Raw genomic sequence first — 17227 nt, forward strand, 5'->3', positions numbered from 1 at the left:
AAGAAGAAGAAGAAGAAGAAGAAGAAGAAGAAGAAGAAGAAGAAGAAGAAGAAGAAGAAGAAGAAGAAGAAAATATTATCAGTATCCTAAGGCCTGCAAAGCTCTTAAAAAATATTTCTCTGGTCTGAGATTTTTATACACTTTAAAACATTGTTATTACATTTATTTATTTAGTGTGCATGGTGTGTGTGGTGTGTGTGTGTGTGTGTGTATGTGTGTGTGTGTGTACTGTGACCATCCATGCATGGAGACCAGAGTATAACTTGAGAGACTCAGTGTTCTTCTACCACGTAGGTCCTGGGGATCAAAGGTCATCGGGCCTGGAGGAAGCACTGGCCCCAAGCCTATAGACTTCGACAATCACCTCTCATTGGCTAGCCTCAGTAATTGTCTGTCTAGGTTCTGTTTTCTATGAGGTTTCAGCAGTAAGGGAGAACACAGAGTTCTTGTCTTTGCCTGATTTATTTCACTTCCGTCCTTCCCATCCACCCATGTTCTCACAACTGGGAGAATTCCCTTCTCTTTTGGAGCAGATCAGCATTTTTAAGCTCTCATCTGCTGACAGACCACAGGTCTATTCTATACAAGGCTCTTATGCATGGTGCAAAGTAAGCCTGCCTAGGAGTCCAGACTCTCTTTTATTTTGCCAAGAAGCTTTAAAAAAATCAGAAAGTAACAATAAACAAGTGAGTGTGGACATCACAGTGAGACATGCTTGTCTCTCATCAGGAAATCCTAGGCTGTTTGGATTGGACAGGAAGCCTCTGGGCTTTAAAATAATTTCCCCACACAGACAACACACTTCCTTCTTACTTCCCCTGACATGCCATGGCCTTTCCCTTCTCCTGTCTCTCCTTCCTTTGTTGCCCAGGCCCTGAGCTAAGAGCCAGGGAAAGCAGAAGGAAAAGGAAGAGGAGGAAGAGGAAGAGGAGGGAGAGAAAGAGGAAGAGGAGGAGGAAGAGGAGGAAGAGGTGGAGGAGGAAGAGGAGGAAGAAGAAGAGGAGGGCTGGGAAAGAGAATGTACTCATAACAAATCATGTATGACAGAAGCTTCATGGAGAACAACATAGCTTTTCTCAGCAACTGATCAAAAGAAATACTACAGTGGAGATGAAATGGATGAGTGGTGAAAAGCAGGAACACAAAACACAAACTGCTTCATTTCAGTGGTCTCAAATGAGGCCACCCTGCTCTCTGAGGACACATCTCCCACACAGTGTCACTGGCTGCACTTGGCACCACTGGGTGTATCTAGGGACCTGGAATCCTGCCAGGGCACAGGAGCCTGGGCTCATAGCACACAGGCCTTCACCGGAAAGCATACCTGCTCTCGGTTTCAAACTTCTGTTTCATGTCAGCACAGCGGAGATCCATCTCGTTGGAGAGCTGGAAATGAGGCCAAGGTTAACAACCTAGCATACAGAGCCCCAGTCCACTCTTATCTGTATCTATGAAGCCCCTCCATTCTGAGAGGATGCCCCCCTCAGTCTCTCCTGGATATGTTCCACAGTGCACAGGGCACACACAAAGCAGAGGGGCTGCTGACTGTCCTCCCCCTAATCAGTCCATCACACTGGTGGTGCATGGCCATCACTCTGTTGCTATTTTGTCACTGGGTCTGATTTCCTCTGTCATTTCATCCTAATACTGTGACCTCTGGGCTCTTTCACCCTTGGGAATCACATATTTAGCAAGAGACTTGGCTGGGAGAGTCAAAAAGAACCAACAGACTGTGGACAGTCACACGGTCCCTCCTCTCTCCTCCTTGCCCACTGCTAGGCAGTCAGCCATCTTGGCTGCAGGCTCCTCCTCCACCTTGTGGGCCTGGATTCTTCTTCAGAGTCCCATTGTGCTGAGGCAATGGGGCATCAACTCCTCAGAGTCTCTGCCAGGCTGTTGTCTGTCTGTCCGTGGTGTTAATAACTCTTCGAGAAACTTCTTACATCCCATCTCAGTGCCGTCCTGATTTCTGCACGGACACCTTTCAACGGTCTCGCTACAAGTGGGCTGTTCAGAAGTGGGAATATTTTTAACCCTCCTCCAACTTCCACTTGCAAGACAGTCTCTAAAGTTGCCTTGCACAGGGCTTGTGCTGGTGAGTCAAAATGCAAGTTTGCCCGAAGCCCCACCACCTTCCACAACGATGTCTGTTCCTCAAGCTTCAGTTTTCATTTGTAGAAGAAGTAAGAAAGACAGCAGTCCGGTCGCAAGCCAGCTCATGACTATAAGATTCAGACACATGACAGGCTGCTGTGGGGAGGAAGAACCTCACAGGTTCCCTTCAGTAACACCAGGGAGCTCTGGTCTGTTACTCCAGTGCTGGTCACCTGCCTGAGCTGGGGAAGAAAGGATCAAAACTGGAACTGATGACCAAAATGCTAAAAATGTCACCTGTTAAAAATGCATCAAGAGTGGCTGGAAAGATGGCTCAGAGGTTAAGAGCACCGGCTGCTCTTCCAGAGATCCTGAGCTCAGTTCCCAGCAGAACCAATATAGAGGTTCATAACCATCTATAATGAGATCTGGTGCCCACTTCTGGCCTGTGCGTGTAGATGCAGGCAGAATGCTGTATATATAATAAATAAATGACTCTTTTTCAAAATGCATCAAGATGGAAAGGACTCCTGCTGATTCTGAAGAATGGGCTCTGAGACCTTCATAGTAACAGAGTGGACCCTGGGGCTTCCTAGAAGGTTTTGTATGACACAGGAAGCATTGCTGGGTTCATTAGCAGTTAGCCTGACAACCTCTGACACTTGCATATCTCAGGACAGTGTTTGCAGTGTAGAAGAGACAGTATAATCACATGCCCAGAGGCACCTGGAGAACCGCAGGAATGCAGTGTCTTTGGGTTTTTCAGTGATGGATGAGGAAGGAGAAGAGAGATACTGCTCACTGTGTACTATACAGAGTCTGGTGCCTGGATACCACACCTCAGTACGGTCATCTGCCTGGCATGTTACCCGGCACATCCAAAATCTGAATGTATTAGCCGTGAGGGTACGGCTGACACAAGGGTTACTCACCAGTTTCTGGGCAGACAGGTGGTCTCTGTTCATCTGTTCTATTATTGCTGTCAATTCAGAGATCTGCTCCTCAAGGTCGGAAATGATATCAGTCCTGCGGGACACACACTCTATCACCAAGAGAGCTTGTTGTTTACACCAGCCAGGTCCCCAGGCTGCCTCACTCTGGTCTGTTTTGTGTCTTCTCTACCACTAAGACATGGAGATGCAGTGGTCTCGGATGAGGCGTTTCATAGTACGGTGGTTAGACCTCGTATCTAGGCCCTAAAGGTAAGCAGGCTAGCTGCAAGTGACGAGGGAAGTGTGGTGTCCCACTGAGCAGAAGAGAATAAGATTGCGTTGGACACTTATCAGAGTTCAGTTATCAATAGTTGAACTCAAGAGGCCAGAGGATTAGGAAGTGTTGGGAGACGGATGCTGACAGCAACCGTAGACAAGGACTGCCCATGTGTGGGACTAAGAGGATGCACAAATGAATATGTGTGTGAGGCACGTGTCTGCACTCCCAGCACTCAAGAACAGGGTAGTAGTGTCCAGTTTGGGTTATACAGCAGCATAGTGCTTCAATTTTTTTTTCCTTTGGGACAGGTTTGTGTGTGTGTGTGTGTGTGTGTGTGTGTGTGTGTGTGTATAGCCCTGACTGTCCTGGAACTTGCTATGTAGACCAGGCTGCCTTAAATTCATAGAGATCCTCCTGCCTCTGCCTCCCAAATGCTGGGATTAAAGGTGTACATCATCATGCATGAGAAGGAAAGAGCTTTTTCAAAAGTAGCTTTCAGGACATGTAATGGCTTTCTGTGTATCATGGGGAGGGCTTCCATGATATCTGTGATCTATGCAACCAGGGGAAGCAACGGTGTACTGGGGCTGTGTGCTTGTTCTTAGGTCGAGAAGTTTCATTTCCTTGGCATTGTTCACCCCTCTCTCGGCATAGAGAAGGTGTCAAGTGAGAAAGCAAGAGAAAGGATGTAGGAGTGGGGCTGGGGACGAGGAGGTCACACATGCTCTCCACTGTGAGCAATATTCACAGCTTTACCCTGGGCGTGGCCGGGTTCATCCTACCACAGCCTCCTTATGAGAGAAAGGTTGGCACCAGTGAGACAATCAGCTCTTCCGGACTTGGACAACATTCCAGCTTTTTGCCCACACCCTGAAAGCAAAACTGAGCCCCAATGTCAGTAGGAAATAATCCTGGACAGTGTCCCTCATTCATCTATAATCAACAAAAGGCTGGGGTGTTTGGTGTTGGACCTGGGACAAGGGACTGAGGTGCATATTTTACATATCAAAACAGACCTGGCCTCCAGCTCCTCCCAGCATCCCTCAGTCCCTACCTGGCATACCCTGCCCTGAACTCTGAACTTCCCAGCCCAAGGGTGGGATGGGCTGCCCTTCACCCAGAGGCTTGTCCCTATATACTCTCTTTCTCTCCTCACACCCCCATGGCGACTCCCCTGACCTCAGTCCTTTCTCTCCTCACACCCCCGTGGCGACTCCCCTGACCTCAGTCCTTGAGGCCAGTGATCTTGTCCTAGAGCAGCCTCTCAATAAAACTGCCTTTAACATAATCTAATCTGGGCTTGGATTGGCTCTTTTTGCCAGCGGAAAAATAACCTATCAGTAGCTATGAATACTACTTTGACTATGAGTATATCACCCTGCAGAGGCTGGTGGGTTGAGCAGGGAAGAGAAAAAGAGAGGCTGAATCCCGACAGCAGCCCTGACTGGATGGAAAGACAGGGATATGGCTCTGGCTTCTCTGAGCCAGAGGAGATTAGTAACTCCATGGCTTCCGTTACATGAACTTCATTCCCATCCCTTGTCAGAGGTACCCACTGCTCTCTACACATCAACAGATAGGTGGCTACATATGTGTGTTTATGTATGATATATTTGTGTGCGTGTGTGTGCGTGTGTGTGCGTGTGTGTGCGTGTGTGTGCGTGTGTGCACTCACATGGAAGCCACAGATCAATTTTAAGTGTCTTCCTCTGTTGCTCTCCGTTTGTTTTATGATACAGGCTTTCTCACTGAACCTAGAACTCATGTTTCAACTAGTTCAGCTGCCCAATGAGCCCCAGGGATTCTCTGCTGTCTGTCTTTCAGTGCTAGGGTTATGGGCATGTGTCACCATGCCCAGGTCTTTACAGGACTGCTAGAGATAAGAACTAACTTGATCCATTGACCATCTTCCCAGATCCTTTGGAAAAAGAGCTCCTTTTCTTGCTTGCTTTTTGTTTTCGATACACGGCTCTCTACATAGCCCCAGCTGTCCTGAAAGTTCTTGCTATACAGATCAGGCTGGTCTTTACCTCACAGAGATCAACCCCCTACACACACCGCCCACCCCCAGTGCAGGGTTAACAATACGTGCCCACTGTGGCTTCAGTTTCTACAGCAGACAAAGGCTGGGGAGAGGAGACACTGGGAGAGCTCTCCGCTGATGTGGTAAGGAGTGACAGGCCTGACTAGAAGACATGAATGAGGGGTTTAGGAAGGAGAACTGAGATGTGTGGCTGGCTATGAGTATAACATCAGAGGATAGCAAAAGAGGTGGGGCTTCTGAGAGAGCAGATGGCTGCTGCTTAACGGGATAGAACAGGCCAGAACCTTCCTAACAGTGTCTCACCAGTCATGGGCATTTTGGATTACTTATTACTAAACAGAGACGCATTCTCCAGTCTTCTGGAATCTCTGGCTTTGCTCTTCATTCCCGTACTTGGAATCCAGTCCACGTTTCACCTGTCCCTCCCTGCCAGGAACACTTGCCTCTTTAGTCTTGCTGGTGGACCCCTATCCTTGTAGCTGTTTCTGGGCAGGGACCTGTGGCCTGGGCATAGATGTCAGAGCTTAACTGGTGGCAAGCAGGGCTGACTAACTGGGCAGAGCCAGCTCTGAGAAGCCAGGGCTGATCCAGAGACTTTACCTGGAAATTTTGACTTTGCTCAAGACATCCGATGCCAAGTGTTTTTTCCTATTGAACATCTCATCTCCCAAGGTGACTGAAATCTGTTCCCGATTTCGAACAAGTTTATAGCCAGGTGACACCTCAATCACTTCCTGGGTCACAAGGTAGAAAAGAAATAGAAACTGTGAACCTCGAAGACCTGAGATTCTTTCACCTACCATGTTCTTCCACATGACCTACTGTGGGCTTCTGTGGTAGTTTGAATATGCTTGGCCCAGGGAGTGGCACTATTAAGAGGTGTGGCTTTGTTGGAGTAGGTATGACCTTGTTGGAGGAAGCGTGTCACTGTCAGTGTAGTCAATGAGACCCTCTTCCTAACCGTGTAGGAGCCAGTCTTCTCCTAGCAGCCTTCAGATGAAGATGTAGAACTCTCAGCTCCTCCTGCACCATGTCTGCCTGAGTGCTGCCATGTTCCTGCCTTGATAATGGACTGTACCTCCGTTTAATGTTGTCCTTTGTAAGACTTGCCTTGGTCATGGTGTCTGTTCACAGCAATGGAAACCCTAAGACAGCTTCCTCATCTTATACACATTGACGCTGTGCTGAAATTTTAGGGCCCTGAAATTCTGAGCCTTCCTCCAGACACTACCCTCAAATATCTCAGATCCAATCCCAACACTCACCTGGCCCCCACTCACTCAGGGGCCCTTAGACTCAGCAGTGCCAACTGATCCATGATCAGCGCTATGCTTCTCCTCCCCTTCCTCCATTATGGGCAGTAGCTGGGCACTGTGGGAACTGCTCAACTTTTGGAACTGGACAGACCAAGGTTTATATATTTGGAGCTATTTACATCTCTGTGACTCAGTTACCTCATCAGAAAAATGGAGAAAACAACTTCTTCAAATGGCTTTTTAAAGGGAGAAAAACAACAAAATAACTCTCAAGGACACAAACACGCAGTGAGTTAATCCTCTTGTCTCCATCAGATGACAAGACGGAACCCTGGCAGTCAGTGGCTAACTTGGATACAATCATAGAGTCTAGAGATGTGCAGGACACTCCCCAGTATCAAGTCGTCCAGGCTGTTGTGGCCGTCACTTAACTGGCTTCTCTGCATCACCTTCCTTTACGTCTTGTTCCGTCCTGGAACAAGCGCACAGCATTCTGAGCTTGGACTCTCAAGGTTAGCATTTATTCTAGGCTCCTCAACAGTTACTTAGCAACAGCCAGTTAGGAGCCTGGCTTGCTATAAAAGGACTATTTGCTACCCCCACCTCTTTCTCCTCTCCCTGTTCTTCCCCTAACCCTTGTGTTCCCAGCCGGCCTCTTCTCTACTTTCTCTCTCCTCTCTTTCCGCCCCTTTTCTTTCTTTGCCTCTACTCCCTTCTCACCCCCTTCTCATTCCCCAAAATAAACTTCATTTTATACTAGACTCATTGTACGGCTGGTACCTCAGGGGGATGCCTCAGCGTGGGCCTGCTAAGGCCCCGCTCCAGCACGTCACGCCACTGCACTACAGAGCATGACACTCAGGACGCTGTCCCATCTGTCTCTCTGCTTTCCCTCATTCGACTCCAGTGTTCACAGCCTTTCCACTCAACAGGGTGATTGTGGTTTTCTTTGCTTATTTTGCTCCCAACCACTGAAGCCCTTTAAAGGACTGCATGATCCTTGTTTTAGGAAGGGAAGGGATGGATAAAACCATAAAACAAAAAGTAGCCAGAAATGTCCTACCAGAAAGTTCATTTTCTAAAATGCAAATATAACCTGATTTCATGCTTGTGTCAGACCTGTGAAGACTCAGGATCTGAGGCCAGTGTCCTTGCCCTTGCTGGCCACAGGTGCCTTGACAGCCATTGCCTCAAGGTCTATGGCTTCCAGTATGCAGAGGACTTCCTATATTCGGGTGTGAACTGAACCCTAACCCACCACCATCTGGTTTCCCCAGGGACCTACACAAAGCCAAAGAGAGTAGCTGGGTTAGAGTTGACCAGCTACCTCAAGTGTATACCATTAATAATAGGAGGATTACTTCTAGGGTTTCTGTTAAGATTTGGCAGAGCAAGTGTGTAAAAACCCCATGGGTGCACACAGTAGGTGCCAGATAAATGCTCACCCTGTCCTTTCCCCCATTTTTACTCACAGAAGGTGCTTTACTGCTGCTGTCCTCTGTCTTTCCTGACTGGGTTTTGTCTCTGCAAGAGAAAACTGTGCTCAGAAAACTGTGCTCAGAAAGCAACAGAGCAGCAAAAAGGAGCAGCTCAGGAAGCTACACCTTAGTGTTGCCAGCTCTGACCTTCTCGAGGAACACCCTGAGTAGCTGGGAAACACTTTGGTATAGGCCCATTGAGGGGCAGTCCAAATGGATGTGGATGCACTCTGGAGCTCTCAGGGCGAGCATCCACTGTGTCCCCAGTGCTCATCTGCACAGCATTCATGTCAGTGCTCATCTGCACAGCATTCATGTCAGTGCTCATCTGCACAGCATTCATGCCTTCTCTCTGACTGACACTTTCTTTTCATTGACCCCATGCAGAGAACACACGTGAAGGAACTGTTACGTCCCAGGTCAGCCACCTGACAACCTTCCGCCTGCCTTCTCCCCACTCTCCAGGGCCAGCCACTGCTTCTTCACCTTCTCTGAGCTGAAATCTCCATGGATTGGTTGGGAGGGAACAAGTCAATGGATTGTGGCAGTTTTCCGACATCCTTAGAAGCAAATTAGCTCAAGTCAGCCATGGAGTCGTGTGTGTGTGTGTGTGTGTGTGTGTGTGTGTGTGTCCCCTGGGCAGCTAGGGGAATCTGTTGGTACAGGACCTTAGTGAAGAAGTCCAAAATGAATGTGGGCAGGGCTGTACTTTGGAGCTTTCAGAGAGAACTGATCTCTTGTGTAGTGTCAAATTATTTTATTTATTGCTTCATGGAGTTAAAAGTACTTACTTTGGGGAAACAGTAGGTTTTGCTGGTAGGGGCAGGAAGTAGTCGCGTTCTTTTGAAATTGATGAAGGGAAAATTGGCCTGGAAACAATAAATAAATAAATAAACACCGGAAATTCAAAAAGCTATCTCAGTTCTCCCCGATAAGGGCATGTCCACAGTGACTCCAAATTGAAATATATAATGTGATCATTGGGATTGCAGAGATTTGAGGCCTTGAAGACCTCAGTAGACAAACCTATCTCCTGGTTGTCAGCATGAGCCCCAAGGCCACTGTTCTTGGGGAGGGGCAGCTGACAGTAAACCTCTCTGGGTGTTTTACACACACACACACACAGAACACAATACACATGCATGTATACACACAAAGGTATACATGTACACACGTATACACACACATACACCACATGTGCATGTATACATACACATACACAGGCACACATACACAGGCACAAACATGCACACATATACAAGTACTCATAGGTGCACACACACAAACACACACATACACACATTGTATCACAAAATTGAAAAGTTCAGACTTTATTGAAATGTCATTGAGTCAAATAGGCTTAGTTGCAAATCAGGGCAGCACCCAGGCTGGAGGGGAAGGCAGGAAGGCAGGAGAGTGGGAGGGCAGGAGGGCAAAAGGATGGAAGGGCAGGCAGACAGGCAGGCAGGGCTTCCTGTTCTATGGGGGAATTTGTGGCAAGCTCTCTCTACTGGGGAGTCTTGTAAGGCAAAGAGGACCACAAAGAAAATGTTCACCTCCTGTACCTAGCCCAACCCAGCTTATTCTTACTTAGGCTTCCCCATGGGCGGCTTTGGAAGTGGATGAGGGGTCTTGATTAGCTTCCGTGGTCCCAGGTTCCAGGGGTCCCAGCAAGTACAGTAGATGAGAGGGTTGGGGTACATGGTCAGGTCACAGGCAGTCTTGCTAGGCCAGGGGCTCTTGCTGAGATTCAAAAACAACCACAGACAGTTAAACCACTCAGAAACCAACACAAACGGAAACAGGGAAGGATCAAGGGACAGCGAGCGAGCAAGGTGCAGCGCAGAGAACAAAGGCAGAGGCCATGCTGATGCAGGCTCTCCCTGTAGAGGCCATGCTGATGCAGGCTCTCCCTGTAGAGTGGTGTCTTATGTTTGCTACTTGACATGAAAGTCAATACACAGCTTGCATAATTGAGTTATTACTGTAATCCAAGTATACAATCTTTGTCTAACTACTGCTACCTGGGATTACAGGTGACACGCAGAGATGTCACAGAGGCAACACATTGCAGAGTTAGGAGCATCCCCTCAGTTCCTATGGCCCCATTCCTCCTTAAGTTCACATTGGCTCGCTCTGCATGAAGAGGGATCCACACAGCAGATCCTGCAAAGAACTTTCTGGGAAATTTGTTGTTGTTGTTCGCCAACTAGAGCACAAATGGCCCTTTTTCATAATTTAGATCATCTGCCTGAATTGCAGAAGCGAACTAAAAACAACCGCCATCACGATTGCTGCATGGAAGTTAACTCTCTGGTGATCCCAGACTTGGAGAGAGATGATTTCTGATAACACTGGTAGGGATTTGGCAGTGCACAGAGTATATGGTACAATCAATAGTGTCTGTGTCTTTTCAGGACCAGACCGTTCCTGTTCCCACTCCCCAGAGTCTGATGATGCATGGATGCATACACACACACACATGCATACATGCATATACATACACACGCGCATGCTTGCGTGCCTGTACTAGAGAAAGAGACTTTGTAGCTCAGGTACTAAAAACTGAAAACTGGCCTTTTCTGACGGGACAGTGATAGGGCAGATGTAGCTACTACTATCTCCTGGCTTATTCACCACCAGAGGACTTAGATTTAATATGGCTTACAAGATTAGCATTCTAGTTGTTGTGCCCAGAGACTGAGTTACCATTGTTTCTCAAAACAAAACAAAACAAAACAAAACAAAACAAAACAAAACAAAACAAAACTGAAAATTTGGTCAGAATGTTAGAATTATGTTTCCTGTTCCTCTCATGACATCTGTTATGAAAATTTTGGGGGTTCTTTGAAATCAGGTAGGCCCGACTTTACACATTAGACATGGGACTGTAGGAAACCTGCTTTTCTGAACCTATAAATTTAAATTTTTTCTATTTAAAATTTAAATTTTAAATGAGCCTCTTAAAAAGTATAGCTCACGCTGGTTCATGCTGGGTTGCATTGCTGTGGACGTTTAATCAGAACCATGTTCTTAGCCCTGCACATGAAAAGGAATACTGTGAATTGCAGTGGCATTTTACACATAGAAAATACTCTTTCTTTTTAAAAGAAATATAGGTTTATTTGTATGTGTGTGTATATTATCTTGAAATCAGCTCATTACAGAGACAACCACTACAGAAAAGATAAAGTAAAAAATATAAAAAATACAACATCCAGAGGTGACCAATGAAAATATGTGAATGTATGCCTTCCAGGATTTTCTGACTTCTAAAGAAACAGACTTACATAATTTTCTATAAACAGGAGCAAACTATATTTACATCCTGGATATATTTTTTAAAGATAATACCACGAGTTCCTATTATGTAAAATATGTCATCATTTTTAAATGTAAGTTTGTTTTACAATCATGAAATTTAAAAATATTCCAAATGTAGAGAAAGAGTAAAGTAAGCTCACCTGTTCCCTATTCAACAGTGTCAATGTGACTAATCTTACTCACCTATACCCACTCTCACTGTGTGCCACTCCTCCCACACTACCCCACTCTCACTGTGTGCCACTCCTCCCACATATTATCTTAAAGCACAATTTAAACAACCTTTCAAGTAAGTCTGGGATAGGTTTCCATATCATTGCAGCTCTAAAATTAAAAAAAAAAGATTTATTTTTATCCTTGTGTATGTGTTTTTGTCTGTGTGAGTATATACCATAAGTGTTCAGGAACCCACGGAAGCCAGAAGACAGCATTAGATACTCTGGACCTGGAGTTACAGGCTGTTGGGAGCCATTGGATGTGGTTTATTGAAACAAAATTGAGGTTCTCTGGAAGTGTAGCAAGCACCCCTAATCCCTGAGCCATTTTTCTGGGCTTATAGCTCTAAATTTATATGAATACATTTACTTATATTTTAACCAGTATTGTAGTGATAAATATTTGTTTGTTTCCTTTTTTCCCATTGTAAAAAAATGCCTAAATACTTATTACTTTCTCTTAAAAAGAAAAGTTCCCTTTGCATCCATGGGAACCATATTCAAAGCATTTAAAATCAGTAATGCAAAACTAATGAACCATTAGAACAGGCTTGGGCCATTAGCAAATCGTGAGGTAGGTCTCAAGGTGTCAGGGGAGAAACTGAGACAAGCAGGCTGGTAAGGAGCACTTTGCGAGCCTTTTGGTAATGACCATTTACTGGTTGGTGAGTTTGTGTGTGTGCGTGCGTGTATGTGTGCGTGTGTGCACGCTTGCTTGCTTGCACATGTGCGAATGTATGTGCGTGGGTACGTGTGTATGTACAAGTATGTGCGTACGTAAGTGCGTGTGCGTGTGTTCCCTTCTTTTCTTTCCCTGTATTTCCTCCTTGGTGTTTCACTCACTGCCGAGAAGGGGCTGTGAGTAAGCAGAGCTTTAGAAAGGGTCTGGGTTTTAAACAACCGGCCGGAAACCCTTCGCAAGATCTTACCTTAATTCTTTCAAAGATTCATTGGCCTTGTGGTTCCTTCCCAGATTGAGAGTCTTAAAGACACCATAATGTTTTAGGGAAACCAGACCCCATCAGCGCAAAATCAGGGTTCATTTCTCACCGAATCAAGATGTTTCAGAACTCATAGTTGCCGTGCTTATTCCTAAGTGGTTGAGATGCCAAGGCAGAAATCTCCAGACTGCCTTGAAGACTTGCAAACCCAGACAATGGCTTTCAGAAGGGTTACGCGGGCACGCCAGAAGCTTCCCTTAGAAAAAGTTCAGTTGTCCTCAGGGATTACAGTGAAAGTCACCCTTGAGGAGAAATTCACCCTCTAGCTAAAGTCCTTTGACTGAGCCTGACTTGTTAGGTTTTAGGGAGATAGCCCATAGAGGATTTGTTTCTTTTATCACTATGGAAACAGAATGGTGGCACCTCATTGGCTCAAAGCTCTCTGTTCCTAACAACAGAAGATCGAGGAAGCAGCCGGTTAAACGGTTAAATCTTCACATTCAAGTCAGTGTCCACTCTCAACAGCAGGGAATTCATGTAAGATTTTTACTTCAGTATCAGATGTGAGATCGAAGAAGCTTAATTTCCAGAGCAATAGACTTACACAGGACCCCTGGGCTTTACTTACACGTGGCCACAGTCCCGGGATTTTGAAGTTGATTTTTAACTTTCTCTGTTTTCTCAGAAACCTAGAACTAACTACAGGTGGACATTTCCTTCTTTGAAGGTCAGCCTTTAAGACCTGTGGCAGTCCATAGAAACAAAGCCAATTTTTGGCTACCTGTGGTTTCAGTTTTTTCCCCCTAACCAATGCTGATCTTGCCGAATAAAGCAAAGCAAAACAAAACCCCCAAACAACCAAACCAAAAGAGTGCTCATTCATTTTTATTCTTCTGCAGCTCACGAAAAGACACACATTTTATACTGAGGTTCACAATACCCTATTGCTTACTACCTGGTTTGCCTTTTATAAATCAAGACTGATTGTAAAACCCATTAGACTTCCTGGTCCTGAGATGGTTCATATCTCATAGTTTACAAAAAGCTGGAAGTTCTCGAGCTGCGCGCATCCTCCTGAATGCCAGTGTGGCTAGGCATGGTGGCAATACCTCAGTCCTGTGCTCTGTGGAGCAGAAAGGCTAATGGACAAACAACTCAATAAATGTTAACTCAATTGTGGGCTGGAGAGATGGCTCAGCGGTTAAGAGCACCATCTGCTCTTCCAGAGGTCTTGAGTTCAATTCCCAGCAACCACATGGTGGCTCACAACCATCTGTAATGGGATCTGATGCCCTCTTCTGGTGTGTCTGAAGATAGTGACAGTGTACTAACATACATGAAATAAGTAAATCTTAAAATTAAAAGAGAGAGAGAGAGAGAGAGAGAGAGAGAGAGAGAGAGAGAGAGAGACTCAATTGCCCTTCTGCTCTCTGGCAACAAGAACTTCAACCAGTGTATGGGTGAGTGACCAAAACAGGTGGAGGGAGACAGAGAAACCATGTAGAAGTGTCTCAGAGGCCTGATGAGTCTTAGATCTGTGCCCACAGTGGACAGCACAGGCTGGGATGTGGGAGGAAGGGAAGAAGAGCCATTGAACTCCTGGGTCTCCAGCTCCAGTGATGAACTGCTGTGTTAGTGTCGTCCACTGGTAGGAGTATGTTAGGGATGAGCAGATTTGGGAAGAGACTGTGCATTCTGTTTTGGACAAGCTGAGGTGCCAAGAGGAACACCTAACTGGTGATATCCACTGGAGAATTTATTAAGCGTCCCATAAGTTCAAACGAAGAGCCTAGAAACAGATGTAGTGGTTGATGAGGGAGCAGGTGAACACATGGGGACAGTGACTCATAAGAAGACAGCCCAGAGGCAGTGTGCTCAGTGAGAGGACTCAGCCACAGGCCTACCAACTGGTTTCTGCTATGCCATTCAGTTTTAAGTGAGCAGTAGCTGAAAATGGAGACATGAGGACAGTAGACGGTGAAGGGAACTCCAGATGCTTGCCTCAAGCACCGATCTGTTAGCATGACTTCAGTTGTTTTCTTGTGGTGGGCTGATAGAGGCAGGCTCTGTCACCCGTTGAGCTACGTGGCCAGCACTAATGACACTATTGGGAAGTCCTGCCACCCCCAGTCCCCCATCCCCACTCCAGCCTCAATACAGTTACACTTTTGTCAGCTCCAGAACAGCAGAGGGGCATGAAGTGAAGGCTTTCAAAGGAATGTAGCATTCACAGTGGTGTCTTTCCTCAAGGCCCAGAGGGAACCTGCTTAACATTCTAGTTAGCTGCGCTATCAGACTTGGTTTGCAAATGATTTGTGTGATGTTGCTGCCCTCGTGAGGTGGCAAATGTGATGGGGCAGGAGCAGCTAGCAGCTTTGCATTTATAGTGTGTGTTTGCTGACTGTGAGAACTGACGAGGAAGGCAGTGTTCTCTTCAGAGGCTTGCAAAGATTCCGGGGCACTCAGCTGCTGTTGGCTGCTTTTTGACTTTCAAGTTCTGACTTTAGGATGTTGTGCTCTTGGACTCATTCAGCTGTTACCAAAAGGTTCCAACCGAGGAGCTACAGAAGTGTGAAAGCTTGCGATTCTGCCATCACACCCAAGAGGGACCGCAGCTGGGGTTTCACTCCTCCCTCTCCTCCACTCGACACAGCACAGGCAGGCTTCAGACTGACAATCCCACTGCTGTCTCCCAAGTGTTGGGCTCACAGGCATCACCACACCTGGTACTTCCCTTAAGAGGAAAGCTGGCAGGGTTTGGATGCTTTGAGGATTTGTGTTTTGTGTTGCCAGCAGGCAGGGCAGTGACAGCTACCCCTCGAGAGCACAAGGAGGGACTGGGGTGGCAAAGGCAAAGCAGAGGAAGGGGAGCTGTGCGAAAGGAAAGTGTTCCATAGTTTTTCTCTTTTTTTCTTCCTTTAATGCTTTAATTTCTAATTGCACTTGCTAAAATTTCTGGGCTATTATAATGTCTGAATGTGAATAAGAAGATCAAGTTTTGTGAAGTAATATTTCTTTTGAGTTGGCATATTTTTCACTAACACCTCATTCTTTGGCACACTTTGCATGCTGAAAAAATTTTTTTTAACTATGGCTGGTGACACCACTTACCAGCCTGTACTGAGACATTTTTTTTTTAAAATTTGAAATTGTTGTGGCATTTGGCCCTTCATATAAAAAATTGAGAAAACAAAACGATGCTAGCGTTTGTCAAACTTAATACAGTGAGGACAGAAGCCAAGGTGACACTCAAAGCCTTCAGTCTTGTTAGGTTTTTGGATGCATGAATGTTGACTAATACTTAATGGTTAAAGAAAACACAAAGATACTGAGAATGTTACAAACATCTTAGGTCAAAAAGTAGAGTTTTAGCCCAGCATGGTGGCACATGCCTTTATTTTCAGCCCTTAGGAGGCAGAGGTAGGTGGATCTCTGAGAGTTCAAGGCTAATATTGTCTATAAAGCAAGTTTCAAGCCAGCCAGGCCAGAAAAGCTGTCTCAAAACACTCTCCCCCAAATAGTTTCATACTTTGTTGTTTTTTGAACAAAATCTCAATTTTTAGATTTTGCCAATGAAGACTCAGGAGCCAGTTGCTAGATGAAAGCCTGCTAGCTCAAAGAGGCAGAGAACGCACCCAGCTGACCTTCCTCTTCACCTGTGTCCTAGCAGGAACCCTCACTTCTTAGGGCTCTAAGAAATCCCCCTTCAGACTGAATGTCTCTCTCCCTTTCTACTTCCTGCGTGTCTCTCTATCCGTCCCCCTGACTCCCTCTTCCTGCGCGTCTCTCTATCCATCCTCCGGACTCCCTCTTACTCTCCCTGTTGTTTTCTTAACAATCCCATGTTCACTTTCTGTCAGCTGGTTGCTTGCTTCACCTCTTGACCTCTAGTTGACTTTATTTAATCCTGTTTACAATATTCAGGCAGAAAGCTCTTGGATTAAAGATGTGTGCTAGAGATAAGCCACAGAACAAGTAAAAACAGGTTTTTCCAGTAAACAACACAACCTCAGGGTTCACAGTGTGATCAAATATCCTGCAAGCAATACTTCATTTTCAAAATGACCACAATTTAGTATGGATATGAATCTTAAAAAATACAGGAGGGGATATATTGTTTATTTTTGAGACAGGGTTTCTGGGGGGTGAGGGTAAGAAACACACTCCTAGCTGTTGTGGAAATTGCAGATGAGCCTGGCCTTGAACTTAGAGATCTACCTGCCTCTGCCTCCTGAGTGCTGGGAGTAGATACAGCTCAGTTGTGGGGCACTTGCCTACATACAAGTGGGGCCCTAAATTCAACCCCAGTACCACAAACAAAACAATACAGAAACATACTTGTAAGGGAGAAACAAGGATATTGAAAGATCTTTTCTATTGATTCTAACACTTAGAAACAATTTCTAAATAGCCACGAGATCAGAAAAATGTTAACTACTGGAAAGAATTGCTTCATATTCTGACTCTTCCCACATTTACTATCTACTTAGCAGTACTTAGCTAAGTACTTAGCAGTACTTCTATTGTTGGCTGATCTGATTTTGGTATGGAGTTACTGTGGCATAAACTGAAGGTGTCCTCTACTTCTAGCAGTACTATGAGGACTGGCAAGGGGCTCAGTGGGGAAAGGCACTTGACGCCAAGCCTGACCACCTCAATTCCT

General features: G+C 45.8%; 1 protein-coding gene across 2 annotated transcripts in view; it reads right to left on the minus strand.

Moving 5' to 3' along the window:
- The window catches only part of Flacc1 (flagellum associated containing coiled-coil domains 1), a 30501-nt gene extending 17615 nt beyond the window's left edge, over nt 1–12886 (minus strand). The window contains exons 1-7 of one of the 2 annotated variants that reach the window (XM_028765696.1): nt 12553–12886; nt 9681–9827; nt 8876–8953; nt 8079–8130; nt 5951–6084; nt 3027–3120; nt 1325–1386 (exon numbers count right to left, since the gene is read on the minus strand). In XM_028765696.1, the coding sequence (XP_028621529.1) occupies nt 1325–1386; nt 3027–3120; nt 5951–6084; nt 8079–8130; nt 8876–8953; nt 9681–9787 (527 nt within the window). In that variant the 5' untranslated portion in view covers nt 9788–9827; nt 12553–12886. Of the gene's footprint in view, nt 1–1324; nt 1387–3026; nt 3121–5950; nt 6085–8078; nt 8131–8875; nt 8954–9674; nt 9828–12552 lie in introns of those variants that run through there. The other variant, XM_028765697.1, reaches the window with a different exon arrangement.
- Between the last annotated feature and the right edge of the window lie 4341 nt (nt 12887–17227).

Source organism: Grammomys surdaster, unplaced genomic scaffold (genome assembly GCF_004785775.1).
Source record: "Grammomys surdaster isolate TR1022 unplaced genomic scaffold, NIH_TR_1.0 165, whole genome shotgun sequence".
In the NCBI taxonomy this organism is placed as follows: Eukaryota; Metazoa; Chordata; class Mammalia; order Rodentia; family Muridae; genus Grammomys; species Grammomys surdaster.